General features: G+C 31.4%; 3 protein-coding genes across 3 annotated transcripts; 1 reads left to right on the top strand and 2 right to left on the bottom strand.

The window, feature by feature from the left end:
* Positions 1–537: 537 nt before the first annotated feature.
* LOC137932120 (uncharacterized) lies at positions 538–3468 on the bottom strand. Its single transcript, XM_068775695.1, has 5 exons — positions 3336–3468; positions 3128–3261; positions 2957–3048; positions 2635–2845; positions 538–953 (listed from the first exon to the last, which is right to left on the bottom strand). The coding sequence occupies exons 1-5, from the start codon at positions 3410–3412 to the stop codon at positions 574–576; spliced, it is 894 nt and encodes a 297-aa protein (XP_068631796.1). The 5' UTR covers positions 3413–3468; the 3' UTR covers positions 538–573.
* Positions 3469–3868: 400 nt separating this feature from the next.
* On the top strand, positions 3869–8069 carry LOC137932121 (uncharacterized). The gene is made up of 5 exons (XM_068775697.1): positions 3869–3932; positions 4154–4326; positions 4588–4679; positions 5440–5650; positions 7666–8069. Exons 2-5 carry the CDS (start codon positions 4221–4223, stop codon positions 8034–8036), a joined length of 780 nt encoding a protein of 259 aa, XP_068631798.1. The 5' UTR covers positions 3869–3932; positions 4154–4220; the 3' UTR covers positions 8037–8069.
* Positions 8070–10021: 1952 nt separating this feature from the next.
* On the bottom strand, positions 10022–12907 carry LOC137932084 (Golgi to ER traffic protein 4 homolog). Its single transcript, XM_068775646.1, has 4 exons — positions 12665–12907; positions 12307–12589; positions 11329–11639; positions 10022–10568 (listed from the first exon to the last, which is right to left on the bottom strand). The coding sequence occupies exons 1-4, from the start codon at positions 12775–12777 to the stop codon at positions 10322–10324; spliced, it is 954 nt and encodes a 317-aa protein (XP_068631747.1). The 5' UTR covers positions 12778–12907; the 3' UTR covers positions 10022–10321.
* Positions 12908–19465: the final 6558 nt, after the last annotated feature.

The raw sequence follows: 19465 nt of genomic DNA, 5'->3' as shown, positions 1-19465 counted from the left end.
AACTGCATTATATAATTATAGTAACAAATCCGCCGATTGGATTATTTATTACTTGAAAAAAATTGCATTATTTCTGTCTGTTTTTTATTTTAGCAACTGAGTTGCTACTTGTTTGGTCAAGCTAAAATGTATGAGCAATATTTCAATAATCATAACTTCGTCTATTTACGATAAATATACACATGACATACATCTGACATAGATGTTTTTTTTTCATAATTTGTGATTATTTAATGAATACTGCTAATTTTTTATTTTTATAAGCACCCAAATTCCATCAGTTGAAATCTTTTACTTATTTAAACACTTGTACAATGTACAATGGTGAACTTAATGCTAAAGGCATTTTCTACCAGTTAACCATTTGCGCGGTGCACAGATATATAAATAGGTGAAATAAATAAACTTCATAAAACAGAAAAAAGGAAGTTATGAAAAAAATGAAAATAATGCCTTGTTTTAATAAAACCCAATTTTATTGAAAACTTATATTTTGCTTAACAAAAATTAACAAGATAACAACCTTGATTGTGAAACATTATTTTGTTTATGTATAATTTGTGTTAATTGGAATTATTTATAATCATATTTATCAACTGACAAGAAACACATTTCTCTTGTAATTTGTGCCCACTTGACAGTTTTTCTTTGCAAATTTAATCTTAAATGTTGTTTTCTGTAATCATTTGCTTTTTGTACAACAATTCTATTGAAATAATGAACATGTGGATGGTTGATATAATCTTCTACATCCATCCATTTACAATCCTTGACTTCTCTCTGTGATAAAATAATTTCCTCGGAAGTGGCTTTCATCATAAGAAGCATGTAAATATCAGAGTTTCCATACATCATATTATGCTGGTGTCTGAATGTAAGTAATGATAGGAATGTGCAGTCAACACCAGTTTCCTCCTTCACTTCTCTTATAGCAGCATCTTTTATATCTTCCCCTGGAACAATTTATTGTTTGATAGTTTTAACCATCTTAAAGTCATATCACTTTTAATCTTAAAAGCTTATTAGACTGTTTTTAACAACCGAAAAATGAAATTTTATAATTGTATTAACAGCTAGACATCTCGACAGACCAACTATCTACTGTTTTATGGTTATAAAACAGCAAACAACAGCAAAGTTTTGCTGCCACAATCCAATGGAAAAAGTAGTATGCTTCTTAAATATTTTTATATTTTCATTATAATGGTCCATGAGCGTGATCGGAGCTGGTACAAGGGAGCGGTTTCGCTTAAAAAGGGTATTGCCGCTCTTTGGTAGAGACTGATTTCAATTCTCTATTTCCAGAACCATCCTCCCACATTAGGTACGGTCTGAAGGCGTTTAGCGGCGACACCAGAAGTCTAAATGCGTTTGTGAATAGGACAAGCTCTACACCCTTGACACCGGGGATGTCAGAGGTGTAAAGCCGTGTATAGAACCGACCCGAGGACCTAACGTTGGGGCTCGCCCGGACGTGGTCGTGAGCAGACTCCACCGCGATCCTGAAACGTTCAGTCGCTCAAAAAGTTTCGTATTCAGCGCTCTTCCACCGTTTGGGGAAGATTACGTAAGTCAAGACCGCATTAAAAACAAAAACTTTGCAAACACATTTTTGGTTATGCCACCGAAGCTGGGCGTTTTACGCGGTAAATTGTGGATCGCACATGTAGATTTTACAATCCACCTTTAGGAGGTTATTTGGAATTCGTTTTGATCAACCTTCGACGACAGATTATATACGTCTTGTGAGTGCACCGATGGCGGTGTTTGCATCATGTACGCACGTGACGGATTAGTATTGGCGTCGGTTAGAATGGACGCATTGTGAAGAAATTTTTGGGCTTTGTGTGTGCCAATTAATAGTGGTCTTAGTCGCTGTGATGCCAGTGGTCAAAGTTAAGCTCGTGCATCACCAAAACATAATTGAGTTTTATGCCCTTGATGAACACTTTGTCAAGAACATTTGGTGAATACGCTTATGCTTATAAAATAGCGCATGGGTTTTGTAGGTCCAATTACTACAAAATTTAATTAGTCTGAGAGGGCATCTAGCAACCATCCATGTTTGCCAAAAGTGGTGAAGATCCATCTGGTGTGCTCAGTGTTGAACTCCCTCACCAGAATGGTCACTCCTCGAATAGCAAGTTGTGCACTAAAGTCCAAGTGGATAATGCTGGCATTAGTTCTACATGAGAGGTTAGATGGGATGCTATGGTAATTGGGACATGGTCCTATTATGACTAGCCAACAAACTGAGGCCTCTAGATGGGTTAGCTTGTGCATGTTGGTTTGCATGCAGTGCTAGGATCTATTGTAATAAATAAATCAAGGTCACCACCCCATACACCCATCCTATCATTCCTTTAAATGTTATAATTAGGATTTTCTGGATCCCACTTGGGTGGTTTGAAGAACACTGTTGTTCTTACTAATGTCTCTGCAAATTTCTCATTTTTTTTTTTCCATAAGAACCATTAAAGATAACAGAATTGCTTAAGCCATCTACAATCAAATTCAGCAACACATCTGATGAATTCATTTTTATTTACATAAAAAATTAATAATATTTTTTAAAAAACATGTATAAATATATGAAATATCATTTATGAAACATAGTGGTAAAATCAAGGTTACCTCTCTCAACATAGCCTCCAGGTAGCTTCCAATGAGGGTACTCATAATGTTTTTCTGATATAGCCAATAGTTGATTCTTGTCATTGAACACCATTGCACCAACACCCAAATTCGTGTGACATGCAGGTGGTAGATTAGGTTTACAATCCAGAGGTAGCCATTTGTACATCATCACGAAATCATCTCTAGCATGGTGAAAATTAAAACCTTTCTACGGATATCAGGTTTAGATTATAACATACCAGTTTACGAAGCCAAGATAAAAGAGCAATGTGATTATTGTTTAAGGATCAAGTGAAGGGAAAAAAATTCATTCACTTACCTCTGCTAAAATTGGTACTTGGAAGGCATCTTTTATGTTAACTTTAAACCATATACATCTTTTTCCTTCAGAAAACCATTTCTGAATTGATGCTATAAACAAGTTTTGCAAAATTGTAAAAAAATTTAACTTCTAATTGTATTTTTAATTATGTATTGATAGCTGACTAACCTTCAAGTTTTTGTTTAAAATATTGTCTTTCACATTTCTCAACAGCAGTATTGATAGTTATGCCTTCGTACCTATCTTTTTTACCTACAAAAAGATAATCTGGTGAATGAAGTTTGCTTTGATTACAATATTCTCTGAAATAATTACATTATTCGCACATTTACAAGTTCTCGCAATAGTTATATAGTTGTTGATAGTCAAGTCTTACCTGACTGGATTGATTACCAGATATTTCATTTTACCTTTGTGTAACATACGTAAACTACTTAGTGATTTAATAAACATGATGATGTATATGAATATAAGAAAATAAACGTAAAAAGTTTAAATGTCAAATTTATTTAAAAACATTTCAACCTCTGAAATTTAATTTGTCTAAGATTAGACATATGACATTAATTTCAATTTTTTTTTATTTTTTATGGTCTTAGTTTAAAGACCTTATGCCATTAATACTAGCGTTTAAATGTCAAATATTAATGACTGCTTAAAGAAAAAGTAGTTTATCTCGTTTATTATCGCAAAGGCTATTATATAATATATTAAAATTAGATTAAAACAACTTTTAACATAATTATAATATCATTGTTTATTTAAAAATTTTGGTTGTTAATCAATGTAATTTAAAAGATAGTTTTTTCATGGTGAATGGTCATTTAAAAATGTTTTTTATTTGCAACTTATATTTTTTCACACGGTCACCCAAATTCTGTCAGAAATTTTAATGCCGCTGCTACTGACAATTGTTCCAATTGCTTGATAAGATCGATCGATGATTTTATAATCATAGACACTATAATGACTTGTATGTTTAAACTTTTAGCTTCTTTGCCAATGTAAACGTAGATCTTCTACGTATCTTTTGTTTATTGTTGTACGCTATGAGAATTTAAACTTATATGTAAACAATCCTTAAAATATATATGTATATATTGCATTAGTTTAATTGTAACTTATCTTCATTAGATAAGTAAAAAAGTTTACACAGACTTTGAACCTTGACTCTAATATGTTAATTCTTTGCAGTCATATATAATAATATGAACGTTACTTCAATCCGTCTTCTAATTATCAAATAAATTTAAAAATTGCAATGGAATCGAAAACATTTGAAGGTTCTTTAGATAGATACAATGGTATCACCGTTGATTCTCATAAGGAATCATGTGATTTAAGCCATTTTTTCAATAAATTACAAGGTACGTATTTTTTAGTTTCAACACTTAATGCTGATTAAAGTGATGGGCTTAAGAGTTAATGTTATCAATATTGTTGAAATATTATTGCAAATGTAGGAAAAATGTTGGAAAATAAACTAATTCTAACAATAACATTTTTCAAATTGTTTTTCTTATAAAGATAAGGTAAAATAGTTAGTTTTTTGTATATTGTAGAATACAAGTAATTAGAAGATCCTGCTGTTTAACTTTATCACAGAATTGGTTATTTTATCATTTTAGAATCATTGCTGAAGTGGGAAAGCGAGGAAAGAAGGTGTATATGGTTTAAAGTTCATATAAAGGATGCTGGTTGGGTCCCTGTATTAGCTAATGTAAGTCAAATAATTAGTACCTCTATTTTCTAATATTTAATAATATTTTGAAGGTTACTTGTATTTGTAATTATTTAAATACTTAATTAATAAATAAGAGAGCAACTTCCTATGCTACCTTGAGTTTAGTTAGTTTAACATAAAAATGCTTTTGTGTAAATGCTTTAATCAAACATAGCTTGTAAAGAAACATAGAAAGAGAAATGTGTAGTTTGGAACAGAATGCACATTAAAGTACCAGGATTCCAACTTTGTGAATGGAAACTAAATAAAAATTATGTATAAAAATTTCTAGCATACATAACAATTATACAAAGGCTACAAAATGGCATACTGCGTACCATAACAAACGCTCCATGGTTCCTCACGAACTCTGGAATCCACAAAGCTCTAGAGATCAAAATAGTAAAGGAGAAGATCCAGCAGTCATCTACTAATTATAAAAATTGGCTAGACAAACACCCAAATGACTTGGCTTCCGAATAGACTTGCATCCAGTACAGGAAACGTCTTAAACGCCATGACATCCAGAGACTAGACACTCAATGGTGAACTAGGAGTGTCTCCTGCCGAGGAGACCCCTTCCAAAGCTATAACCACTCAACGATTCCGCTTATAGTCCTGGGACTGATCGCACATGAAATAAGAAATACAAAAAAAAATTCTAGCAAAATCAAGTAACTATTCCAAAAATCTTGGTTTAAGACTGCTTGTTCAAAATAAGATAGTGAGACTAATAAGTATTGTTTACTTTTTTCAGGAAGGTTTTAACTTCCATCATTCTAGACAAAATTTTGTCATGATGTTCAAATGGTTACCTAAGTCTGTAACTTCTAATTTACCTCCATCAAGCCATACTAATATAGGAGTAGGGGGCTTAGTATTTAATGATGACAATCAAATACTCGTTGTGACAGAGCAACATTATGAATACCCACATTGGAAACTTCCAGGAGGATATGTTGAAAGAGGTATGTCTACAGACAGTAATGAATGGTGTGTTAATTATGGTCTTGGAAGTATTATTTTTACTTTTCAAATTTCTTTTATAAAAGTTTAGACACTATGAAAGTTGTTCAGTAATTTTAATGTCAATTATGTGTAATAACAAAATGTACATGCATTTGTGTACAAATTGGGACAAGATGCACAGGCACCCTTGGTTAGGTCATTAAAAGGCACTATTTGCAGAACACTTTCAACTGATTCTATTGTAAATCTAATGAGGCTTATATTCAGCAGGGGATGTCTGTCATATGGCTGAAATGATAATGTGTATAAGTTGAAATAAACAATTTATTAACTTTGACACAACCATTGCATTAGAATGTAAGCCTTCAGGCAATTACTGTCACTTGACCTTTTAATTAGGAACAATTTTATTATTTATGTGTGTGACTGAGTGGGCAGAAAATGATATTAATTGGATTCTTTATGCAAATTAACTACATAATTTAATGATGTCTTATGATTAATATTTGAACATTTTATCTTTACAAAATAAATTGGTGGTGTAGCATTCAAATTCCTTGTTCTGTCCGAGCCAAAAGATTGTGTTACAGCAAGGTATTAATGCATTATCACTCCAGGAATACCAACTTTAAATGAAAGATAGATTAGTTATTATGACTTGTTGCGACTATGTTACTACTTTCGTGTTTTATTTTAAAAGCAATAAATATTAAGATATGGATGAAGGAGGAATATACATTTCATAACAGACCTATGATTACTGAAAATAACAGAGAAAGAAAATAGAAAGTTTTTTTTCATAATCCTTCCACCACCTGAAAATTAATTGTGAAGAATCTGAAATGTTAAATTCCATTATTAAAATTCTGTTCGATATTTCAAAGGCTTTCGACAAATTCTGGCACAACGACTTATTGTATAAGCTACACTCGCTAAACATGCCGAGCCTTCTTTTCGAATGACATTTTCCGCTACCGAGCAGAGAGCGTGCTCTCCACCCCCCGCCCCATCCACGCAGGATTCCCACAAGCGTCCAGCCTCTACCTATTACTTATCTCGCTATTTACGAGCAGCATCCCTAGGGATAACAAAGACTACCTAGCACTTTTCGGGTAGAGTCCCTTTTTTCCTTTCGGGTCACCTTCAATCCGCGGCCATCCGTCTAGGCGAGTGCTCTAGGCAATGGAGAATCGATGACAACCCTGAAAAGAGTCATGCGATAATGTTTTCCCGACCAAAACCGCTACCCCGCGCACGGTAGCAACGACCGAGGTATCATCTTGTTTTTCGATCGTCCTATCCCTTGTAAGGACTCGGTCAAATACCTAGGAGTCACCTTTGATTTCAGATTCCGCTTTCATGATGTTGGTCAGGAACAGAAGCTTCTCACATCCTTTTAAGCTATATATCTCCTCATATGCTCTTCAAGCGAACTCCCCCTCGGAGATAAAGTTCGTCTTTACAAAACTTGCGAAAGACCCGTATTTTCCCACGCAAATTTTGTCTTCGCCCATTCCCCGAAATGCGCAAAACAGACCGTTTTCACCCGGGTCGCGGAATGGTTTCAACGCAACGTCGACCTGCACAACGACTTCAAACTAACCACGGTCCAAGAATTCTTTAAGGCTTGCTCAGAGATCTACTTTGAGACTGCTTTCTCTCATCCAAATCTCCTTATAGCGAGTGCTTCTCGCTACTTCCTCCGCACCTCTTCCAGATCATAAAGCACGCCCAAGACGTCCTCGTCGCTCTAACACACAGACACTTATTACACTGCAAGCCGCACCCTCCGGTCCCGGGGGCGGTATATCGCCATATAATGATGTTCACCGACTCTTCCATTGCGTGAATTCAGTAAAAGTGCCCGGTCTAACAGCAACTACTTCTACATAAACAATTATTATTTAACATTTAAAGGCATTCACAACACTTGCCTTAGAACTGATAAATTATGATTTAGTCTTGTATTATTACATTAAGACTGTTATTAAATTTATAACATTAAATATTTCAGGAGAAGATATCAAAGACGCTGCTGTTCGAGAAGTAAAAGAAGAAACAGGCATTGATGCTGTTTTTGAATCAATGATAACTTTAAGACATACACATAAAATGATGTTTGGGAATTCAGATATTTACATTGTAGTTGCCCTCAAAGCTGTATCTAATACAATTACTAAATCAGAGGACGAAATTGAGGCTTGTAAGTGGATGGATATAGAAGAATATTTGAATCATCCACATGTTCATGAATTCAACAGATTTATTGTTCAACAAGCACTGGATTTAAAGAAAAGGAATCTTAAGTTAAGTCTCCACAAGAGTAGAGTTACAATTGCTAAATTTTCAAGAGAAATTACTTCTCTAATTATAGATGATTTGTAATAATAACAATTATTAGAACATAAATAAACAACTGCTTAGTACAAATGTATGATTTTATGTATTTATAAGTGTAACTGCTATTAAGCTGTATTTACGTGGTATTTAAACAAGTCAAACTTTAATATACTTATTACCCAATATTTGGGAGTAAAATAATTTTTTATAATGCTGACATTTCGTTTAATACTTCTTATAATTAAATTTTGGAGTTTAGTGGTTGTGTGGAGTTCGAGTTGATAGGTACACAAATTAGTTCCAAAAAAATCAATCTTCACTAAGGCTTAGTAGAAACAAATTTATTGAAATATTTCAGTACGGTTATTATTTCATCTTGTATACATACGAGATTGTTTTTGAAAAAACAATATCGATGCTAATAAGACCTGGCATAGGTTGTATCATAGTAAGTGAAATACTGTTTATGTCAAATGCATACTCTGGTTATGAGGGGAAACCTATCAGAGGAAATCTTGTATTCGCTTGACCGTCAACAGAAGAAAATGCACCTATATACCACATAGGTTAGGCACAACGAAGCAAGGATACGTTTACATAGGTGAAAATTAGCTGGTTACTTTTGTGACGGTAAAAATACAACAAAACCAATACATGTACATTATATTTTAAGCAGTCAACAATAAAATTGGTTGAATCCGGAATTGGAATAAAAGTACTGCACTTTGGTGAAACAGTATGTTGCAAATAATAATATTGAAATCTTGTATTCAGTACTGAACAATTATTGAAATATGGAGTTTTGTAAATTACTCGTCCAATGGAAAAATAATACCAAGCTGTAAGGCCGTAGATATTTTTGATTAAAGGAAACCCGGAAACTAGGTTTAAAAGAGGTTTTAAGTAGACTAATAATAAGCCATCATCATCTGAACCGTCCGCTGCTGGACATAGGCCTCCTCCATAGATTTACAATAGGACCAGCAGGAAACAGCCTAGATCTAGACAACTTTTGGGTTGACATATCTAAAAAAATGATTACTTGTGCATCTTTAGTAGTCATGATCGTAATTTCAGCCATAGCTCGTCTACTGCTCGCTGGCTAGCAACTTTACTGTTAAAGTAACAATATGTCAGCGGGCCATTTCTGCAATCATTAATCTCTTTAAATTGTTTAATGCAGTTGGAAAAGCTTTATTGTGACGTTCGCGAATAGTATTAAGGGCGGGATTCCGTTAAATTAAGAGGTACAATTTTAAATGAAAATGCTTATAGATTATATCAAATCAAAATCTTTATTAATTATCAAATATCAGTACCTTTACACAAATTTAACATTGGTAATTATAAACAATGAAGTTTAACAAAACATGTTTGTTACCTATATTAAGTTTAATGAATTTTCAAATCAAAACCTATGGTCTATAGACATTACATACAATTTCAGTTTCAATACTTTGTATTCAATCATCAATAACATTCTATATCTGGCTTGTGGTAGTACTCATTATACAACAAAATTTGCAAGAATTAATAATAATATACATAAAGTTTTAATTTCCAATTTGATTAAAATTGTATTCTCTTTGTGTTAAATATAAAGCATGTTTTTCAAACAATATTTGTACGTAATAATTGCAGCTATCAAATAATTTCATGACAAAAAGTGTTACAATTTGAATTATGACTGTGTTCATAACACAGTAAAAACATAAACGTCCAGTAAAGATTTTATGTTTAGGTAACTCAAGAAAATTAAATAAATAGCAGAATGTATGATTAATTAATTAAATTTAGCACAAAATTATCAACTGTCAGTGAAAAAACAAAAAATTATAAAAATAATTTATGCTTAAAAGGCATTGGCTACACTCGAAATAGAATGTTCAATAGTATTAAACCTATTATAGGTATTAACTATTATCTTCACCTGAGCTTTATCCTTCAGAGGAAGACACTAGTTTTTTGTTTATCATGTTGTTTGCTGATCATACCGAATATATATATATATATATATATATATATACACACACACATATACATGTATGGGAGCCAACAGTTATGTTATTTATATATCTCTAAATGATCAACTTGACAAAAATATATTTACTTAAGTATCTGCAAGGTAATGTTATATAATACTATTTTAAAATTATTTTTTGCATGAAATTGACGTCTATTTACTGATTGTTATTTTCTCTTCACTAAACTTAAAAAAAATGTTACATTATAACAAGAATATAACGAAAATTAAATAGGCCAATTCTGCTTTGACTTAATATAATTGTATAATTTTATAAATAAGAACATCAAAAAGTGAACATTTAATCTTAATCCAAATCTGGAGCGGAAGCATTACGCCCATCGACCTCCCCATCGTCATCTGAACTGTCCAGATCTCCAATAATTGACTTCAGTAGTCCACCAAACATTGAATTTGGATTTTTGTTATTTTGTGGGATTTCTATGTTGAACCAAATGCGCCCAATGTTGTCCAAATAAGAAAAATAATTTGGATCTCGTTTCAAGCTAATTGCATACCAGTTTCTTAGAATTTTAAATTGCATCACATTTTTCCTGAAAATTTATAAAGACAGATCAATATCATTTTGAATAGTGAAGGGTTTGATAGATACAAACAATTTGATTTTATTAATTTTATTCAAAAAAAACTTAATAATATTCATAATCTGAAGTTTTTTTGATTGCCTCCATAATTTTTTAACTAAAACTTACTTTAGATAAATATGTATCTAAATATCAGGTCCAGTGATAATTGCAAGACAATAAATCTATGTGACAAGGGGCATGATGGTTTTATTATAGAGTCAGATTCAATAATTCTGTCTATAGGAACTGCCATAAATATTATTTATAAAAATTGACCTGAACCAACTTCGGTTGCAGGTATAAAGACTTGAGGGTAAAATTGCTTAGTGCGATAATAGGTGAAAGGGGTTTATGGGGGATTTGTTACAATCACCTATAGGTTATGTCAATACCAGTTACAGATTTCTTTTGATCTATTAGCTAGAACAACCTATGTATTATAGCTAAGGCATTTTATCAATGTCTGTATCACTGCTTAACATCAGATTGGATCATTGTAGAACAGTAATGGCTATAATGACAAAAAGTATATTAGTATAGCCTTCTCAATACTTTGAGAATATAGGTTTCCTGAGACACAGTCTCTGTTTGCAACTTTTGTACCATTCTTTAAATTAAATGTATTTTACAGAAGTTTATGGAAAATGTAAAGATATTTGTTTATTGTGAACTTAATATATGTATGTGTGAAAATAAATAAGAGAATAAATAAAAAATGTATACTTACTTTTCAATAGCTCTTAATAAGAACCATAAAAAATTGAGTAAAGGAAATTTATATGGAGGACCTTTATCATTTTTAATTGTAGGATGGAAACTGGTGTAGTGGTTAAAGGTATCATTAGCCATTTGTATATTTCTTAAACATAGAATTTGTAAAACTGCTTGAGCTACAAATAAATCTACTTCGGACTTATATCCCTTAGTTGTATGTAGTTCAATAAGCATACTTGCATATGCTGTTCCATCATTAGAGTGCAAGAAATGTTTATATGCAGATGTGTATTTTTTTTCTTTCCAGTAAATTTCTGCAATCTTCTGAAATTTTTCATGAAATTAAACATTAGTTGGAACACCATTGTATCAAATTTATATTTTACTAAAAAAATTAGTACTTAAAATTAAAGTTTAGTCACCAAAGGAACAACCCGTTTCTCTTGAAACAATTAATTTATTTAAAAAAAAATTAAAATGATTAATGGCTAAATCGTAAAATTAATGTCCTTACATGGTATGATAAAAATAGTTACTTAATTGACGATAACATTTATGAGAGAGAGTAGGCTACTTTGGGATATGTTATTATGAAGAGGATGCTAAAAATTCACTATCAATACAAACAAACAAACTTTTCTCATACTGCACCATTATTGTTCAACCTAATGGTAGAACATATGATGATGAGGGTTTTGGTGAACTAATGGAGGTACAAGAAGGCTGACATCTCATTAACAACCTATGATTTGTAAACAATACAATTATAATTGGTGTTAATGAAAAAGAACTTCTGCACAGATAGAGGCTGTGAGTCACCAACTAGTGGGACTGATTGGTATCTAAAGCGTACTACACCACAATGCACAGCTTGAGGAAACTCAGAAAACGAAAAAGCTTGTAGAAAAAAGGTGACTTATACATCTACATATTATTTCAAATATCTCAACTAAGATGAAAGACAATAAAGATTTGTTACAGAAAAACTTACTTTGTGCAACAATGGATGCCCTTTTTTATTACTGTCCATTGACCACTTCACTGCATTTGTTAAAAATATTTCTCTTTCAGGGATACTCGAGTGCATTTGTCCAAATAAACTGGCTACTTTTTCAATCCATTCTTCGCTAGTTTTCGTTTCAGATTTTGTTAAAACTTCCACTATTAAAATAGCTAGATCTGCACCACTACCCTGTTGATCATGTTTTAGGAGTAGACTTGATCCTTTATATAATAGATTTAGTAGATCTTCATATTTTTTTTGTCCTAAATATCTGAAAAATCACTCAATTTTACTACACAAAAGTACTTGAAATTCTACAATGAACTTTGAAATTGTCAATATTTACCTGAAATACAATGTTCTGTACATCTGATGTGCTTCATAGTATTCACCATTATTAATTGAGACCTCTAACTTATCTAAAACTCTACTCGCACCTCTTTCACTTCGTGTAGCCATTGTAACTTTGTTTTTTAAAAACCTGAAGTAATTTTGTTCACAAATTTCGCAATTTAGTTTTTATATAGGCAGTCGCACATAAAATGTCATTTCATTCCACAATCAAGCACATTGGCAGAATATAGATTATGTAAAATTTTAGCACATTCAATTCAACAAATTTGACATTTGACGGTTTATGTTCAGGGGCCACATTATAGTCCCTTTATTCATAAGTAATATATACTTACTATAATAATTTTACTTTTATTATTAATATATTTATTAGAAATTTTATTTCTGCTCGCATACCCTTGGTGTCTGTTTCAAATAATGAAAAAACCATATATTTAAAGTAATACTTTTCTGCTGTTGTTTTATTCAATTTCAGTATATATGGATAGTTACAAGATAATTATTTCACGATTTATCTCTTAAGCTTAATAAGGTAAATAATTTACAATTACGTTGTTATAATTGATATGGTTTATTTTATGTATTTGTTAATGCACAAGGGGAAATAAAATTTATAATATTGGTAAAATTGTTGGACCAAGTTTATGAGTTTATGTATGAGTTTAAATAATTTAATTTTTTACATAGACAATTTTTATTTCCTTATAATTCTCATTAAAAGTCTACATTGCTTTGCGATACTTACAATTCTAAAATAATTTTACTGTTTTATACAACAAAATGTGTTACAAAGGATTGGATATTCTTATGCATATTAGATTATTATACTCAGATTTATTTAGATGTAGCCAAACTACAAATACAAAGCTTGCTGTTTTATCTGTCCACAGTGATGTCTATGTGATCTATATAGTGCTTATATTCATTCTGTAATTCTCGTTTTAGCTTTATGGAATTGAACTAAAAAAAAAATAGGAACTACTTTTGAATCGAGAAAATTCCAACAAGCTAATACGCAAATAACAATACCTGTTTGCTAGGGTAGATTTGCTTATGCATAGGTGGACCACGAATGTTGTACCTTTTTTATCTATCAGTTAGTAGATATTTCATGCAATTCTTATAATAATGGCTTTCATACAAAGAATGAATACAATCATAAAGCGTAGAAATACAAGGAATTAGATTTTAAGAATTAAGGATGATTTAGTAACAGCTCACCGATTTTTGCCAGCTCTAATACGAATTAAATATAATTGATGGTTTTTATCATTCAACGAGTTTAAAGATTATTTGAATAAAGCTTTAGGAGTATAGCATTATAACTAATATGAAACACTTGTGTAAAGTAAACCACATGATTATTACATACGAAATGTTTGTATCGACTGGACTGTACTGCTGCCCAAGTGACATTTGCAGTTTTTGCTGGTTTCAGGGGATCAGGGGACAGGGCGTAGGTGACGTCTAGTCGTTTCCTCCTTTACAGATAGAGCTCGAGGTTCACTATATTTTACTGTATTGCCGGATTGGGTTTGTTAGCAAAATTACATGGTTATACATACAGCCAAGGGATTAATATCATAGAGAGTTTCAAGAGTCACGTGGCGTATTGGATGGCGCGCCGTTTGTTGTGGTGACCTTTGTTAACGCGATGTCCTTTATCTGCGGCGTTCTTGAAGGCGATTCTCATGTGAAAAGATGATTGTTCAAATGTTGACCTCTTCGTATTAATTTAGATCGAGAGCTATATTATTTACTTTATGTATATTATTTTACATAAAGTCGTCGGATAAGGACGGCCTTGGTGGCCGTATGGCCTAGGGTAGTCGTAGTCCTCTTAGGTGAACATCTCATGGAGGGTCTGGGTGTACGGTTCACGAGGTTAGACCTCGGCTAGAGCTGTCAGCCGATAAGCGTTTAGCATGATTAGATAGTACTCGAGAGCTGAACTGCATACTGGTAGGTTTTTTTATAACCTAACCAACATAATTGCTGTTAATTATTGCGAGTTTTAAAGTGGTCTCCTTTCTTTGATGTTAGCTTTCTCTTTAATTTTATTAAGTTCATTTGTAAAGCAGAAAAATCGTATACATACCTAGTAATATTAACGAATGATTGGTTGTAGGTGTAAAAGCTTCAAATAAATGAAATTACAGCGCATTTGCTAGCAAATGAATCATTTCATAATATAATAAACAAAGTAATAAAAAGTGTTTGCAAAATTCGAATTTCTGAGTACATATGAGAATTAATTATTTTTATTGTTGCTAGTTACCGGGTCGTCTATTCCAATAGGAAAAATAAATTGATGCACCATATTTCCCAGTGACCACTTTATAAAGGTTGTTTGGAAATAGGTTTAAAAGCTTTTGAATTTTTTTCTGACACATTCACACCTTATAGTAGTGTTTATTAACGTGGGGCCCAGGCCTCTCACGAAGGCAATTCGAAAATGAACTCGACACAAGTTTAACCTTTCCGTTTTGCTATAGATATTATGTATATTACATAGAGGAGCTTTAAAAAGGCTTTGGTGGGACATGGCACAAAAAGTCGGGAAACACTGCCTTATAGCGTTCACAACTAAAATCTACGTATAATATGTTAAAACACATAACACTATAACATAATTTGCTCTGTTGTTATACGCGTTTTACGTATGACCTAAAAATCTTTTTTCTTCGGATTAAAGTAATGCATCAAGGGTTCAGTGTCGTTGAACTTTGTAAGAAGGAACAATTTCCTTCTTACTTCTCATTTTTTGTGAAATATATTACATTTACAGTGTGATATTGGGAATTTTCAATGCACATGTTTTAAATGCTATTAAAATGTTAAATTAATGAGTTCAATCAATGAACATTAATTATCGAAGGAAAAACACAAGTAAACACTATTTTCCACTTTATTAAATTTTACGTTTAACAGATTAAATAGACCTTTCATTTATATTCTATTTATATTATGGCATTCAAGAGTTTTTAGTAGACCGAAATTAGTGAAACTTGTTTTAATCATTAATTTGCAGGGTTGTTATTACAATGTATACATCAAACATTGTTAAATTTCTTTTGGAAAAGAAAGAGCGCCTGACTCTGGTTTCTGGTCGGTTTTTGTCAACAGATTAGCATTCCAAGCTGGTGGTAGCTTATTCACGGACTGACTACACTGATTTTTATAATGATGAAAATAATTGAAGTTCTGATAAAAGTGCGCGTGAATGCCTATTTGAATATTGAATATCCTACAACTATAATCAATTAACGCTAATATTTACTTCGGATTTAGGCGCAAAAATTGCCAAGATAGACGTTTTTATTTAATTTACTACGCAATCTAGTGTTGTGCAAGTATTTCTGCTTCCGTTACTAAATACAATTTTGACAAAGCTGATAAAGCAGATAGCTCATCGCCTTTTTTACGCATTGGCAATAGGAATTTTTGTGCTTTCTATTCGCTTTAAAAATTTGAAGAAAACCTTATTGCCTTGTACTCCTTGTACTGTGTTATGTAACTTGTACACATATATAAATTGTTCCTTTTTGTTTTTTTTTTTTCGTTTTTTTCGCTATTATCTATAGTGTACAAAAAGTGCAAAATAAATAAAAAAATTGGAAGCGGAGACTTCTAACTGGTTTCTAGTAATAGCTGTACTATTAGTCGTCTGTGTAAATGAATTAATTGATTATGTATATAACATAGATTGTATATTTAGTACAATCTATATAAATGATTAATGTCCCCAACCTATAAATAATTACACTTAACCAATCTAAACGACTTATACACAATAATATTTTAATTAACTTCGATAATATTTAAAATTACATTTCATGACATATGTAAAAATGTATATTTTTTTCTTCAAAACAGTAGACAAAACCTTATTGGCTTTTCGCAACCAATAAAGTTGGATAAAATCCAAATAACGCAATACATGAGAGAGATTAAATAAACTATGTGGATACCATCGGAACAATAGTGATATGAAGTAAAAATAATATGTAACATAAAAATGCTATAATTTTCATTATAATATAAAAAATTAAACTACTATTGTTATTTAATTTAGTACTATGGTATGCTAAGCATCTGATGTAGATTTTTTTTAGTTTATTAGCTCGCGGATTCGAAATCCGCGAGCCCTGAGTCCGATGAAGCTGTAAAAGCCAAAACGGCTAACAGCGCGCATCAACATTCGAATATAGCCAGCTATTTATAACAGTAGTGTTGCTAGAGCTATGTATAGTTCATTCATCGTTCTTAATGAATGATACATTGCTGTTTCTGGGGGCTTAAATTGGGGAAAATAATAATGCATTATTAATATTTGTTCTTTATGTATGCCTATTTTGAGACCCGAGAATAAATAAATAAAGAGAATTGTTGACGTTATAGTATAGTCTAAATATTTAAGTTTATCGTTAGACATTAATAATAAAAGTTGCCTTAGAATTAACAAATATTATTATTTTGTAAATATATGTCAAAGGTTCATTAAGTAGTAGTAGTTTTTTAATGAATTATAAACACTTTTCAGCCGACGTAAAATTCATTTGTTAAGGGGCTGCGTGTTTTGCAGTGGGCATCTCTACTCTTGAAACTAATGATACGTAAACAACATATCCATGAGACGAGTACGACCTTTACGCATGTTTTACTTTTTAAAACATAGTACATTAGAAAAGATTTATATACAATTAAAAGGTTAATTTAATAACCTTTTTTTAAATGATTTGTTTGCGATGTGGGTATCTCAAAATGATGAATACGGTATTCTGTATATAATATATGATATGAGAAATTAAAAAAATAATTGTAAAAAATTTAACTTCATAACCAACTAGTTTTACATACATTTGATTATTACTTTTAATTCCATTTAGCCTAAACTATTTCTAGCTGTACAAGCTCAATTTGATTTTTGAGTTTTTAATTTTAAAAATTTGTCTTTTTTTTCATTTTAAAAATTAACCAGCTAATTTCAAGAAATCGTATATTTTAGACAAAAATCTTGTGGTTAGTTAATAGTTTTATTAGTTAGGTATAGTAGGTGTTATACGATCGCAATTTCAATAGCTTTGCTTTTAATTTATTCTAAGGTTTTATTTTTTATACGATCTTTTAAATATTTTTGTATTATTGTGAGATTTTTCAGATACAGAAGTAATCATCTTACTGAAACTTTATTAAAAAAACATTAACGTGAATTTTATACTAAAAATATAGGGATAGCTTTAGCAGATTGAAGTGACAGTGGACAGGCTACATAGCGCGCAGAACGGGTTGCAGCATTTAAATTTCTGGGGACTACTAACTGGCAAGCGCATTATAGGACGTCCACCTGCAAGGTGGTGCAATGTGGAAGGCGAACGACCTGGTTACAATCAAGCCGGCCGCTTCCCGGTCTTACTAGATATGGCTATGGGGGTAGTCTATGTCCAGCTGAAGTCTCTTACGGCTTTTACGGACCGATGACGATGATGAGGATGACCTATGTGCCATTAGATATTGATAATAATTACTAAATCCATAATCAAATACATTAACAGTTGAAGACATATGATTAATATCGTTTTGAACTTTTTAAAAATCTTATCATGTGTAATGTGTTCCTACTAAGAAATTGCTAGTTATGTTATGAAATACTCACAAAATCGCTACTGCTTTTACATTTTTTTCCACTCTCGATTGTAACAAATCCAAATTGTAATGGAATTATTTTGTATAAAATACAGATTAAATTAATAACATTTATAATTTTACGCAGTTAATTAAAAATGCGATTTAATGCATTTTAAACTTAAACTAATAATAGCATATATTAAAGGAGCTTTTAATCCTTTTCTTTACCGTTGCGTTTTTTTACTAAACAATAGGCTTTGCCGTTTCGATTTCGTTTGTTCTATTCTGTTTAGATCTGTGCTGTTAGCTGGCTTTTTTTTGTAGCATAAGTATAACTATACTTGTTAGCTTCAACAAAGTTTCCCTTTGACCCCGACTGTATGTGTAAATATTCGTTTTTTTTTATATTGTGTCAAGAAAATTGTTGGCTTTTAACAAAAGGCTTTTTCTCGTATCGGATATATAATTTTATCACTCTAAAATATGTAACATTAATTTAGCTTTTCTATTGCCAATGCCTTTTGGCAGTACAAAGTCTGTCTGGACAAAAAGTAACAAAAAAAAAGAAACAATATTCAAATTTAATATGTAGTAATCCGAATTTTGTGAACGCTTTTTCTTACGTTATTACATCTTAAATTACTGACAAGAAATGTGGTTTACATCCACCCTTAAAAGCTCTTAGCCCTACAACCTATCATCCTCTTTACAAATTGAAGTGAAATAGTGTTACATTAAATAAAACTTTTTTTATTTTATCAAAGTATTATCGATTTTTATCCTTCATAAAATTGCGAAGTCAATTATGATCACACATACAAATTTTCGAACACAATTTTACATTATAGTGGTGCACGTAACAGTTTTATTAAATTTCAATAACGTTACAACTTTTGATATTCTTTATAATCACTGGATTAAGTATCTTTATTAAAAACAACTCAATTTTTTTCGATAAAGATTTTTTGATATATATCTAATATATAAAATTCTCGTGTCAAGGTGTTCGAACTTGAACTCCTCCTTGACTGATTTTTACCAAATTTAATATGCGTATTCAGTAGGTCTGAGAATCGGCTAGTATCTATTTTCTATACCCCTAAGTGATAAAGGTTGTTCACACTTAAAATTATTTTTTTATTTTTTTAAAGAAATTTTTTGTTTT

Source organism: Battus philenor, unplaced genomic scaffold (assembly GCF_028537555.1).
Source record: "Battus philenor isolate CCGP_79_NKW_IND1 unplaced genomic scaffold, ilBatPhil1.0.hap1 SCAF_9, whole genome shotgun sequence".
NCBI classification, from domain to species: domain Eukaryota; kingdom Metazoa; phylum Arthropoda; class Insecta; order Lepidoptera; family Papilionidae; genus Battus; species Battus philenor.
Note: the sequence above shows the minus strand (reverse complement) of the source record. Positions and strands in the feature narration are given on the sequence as shown.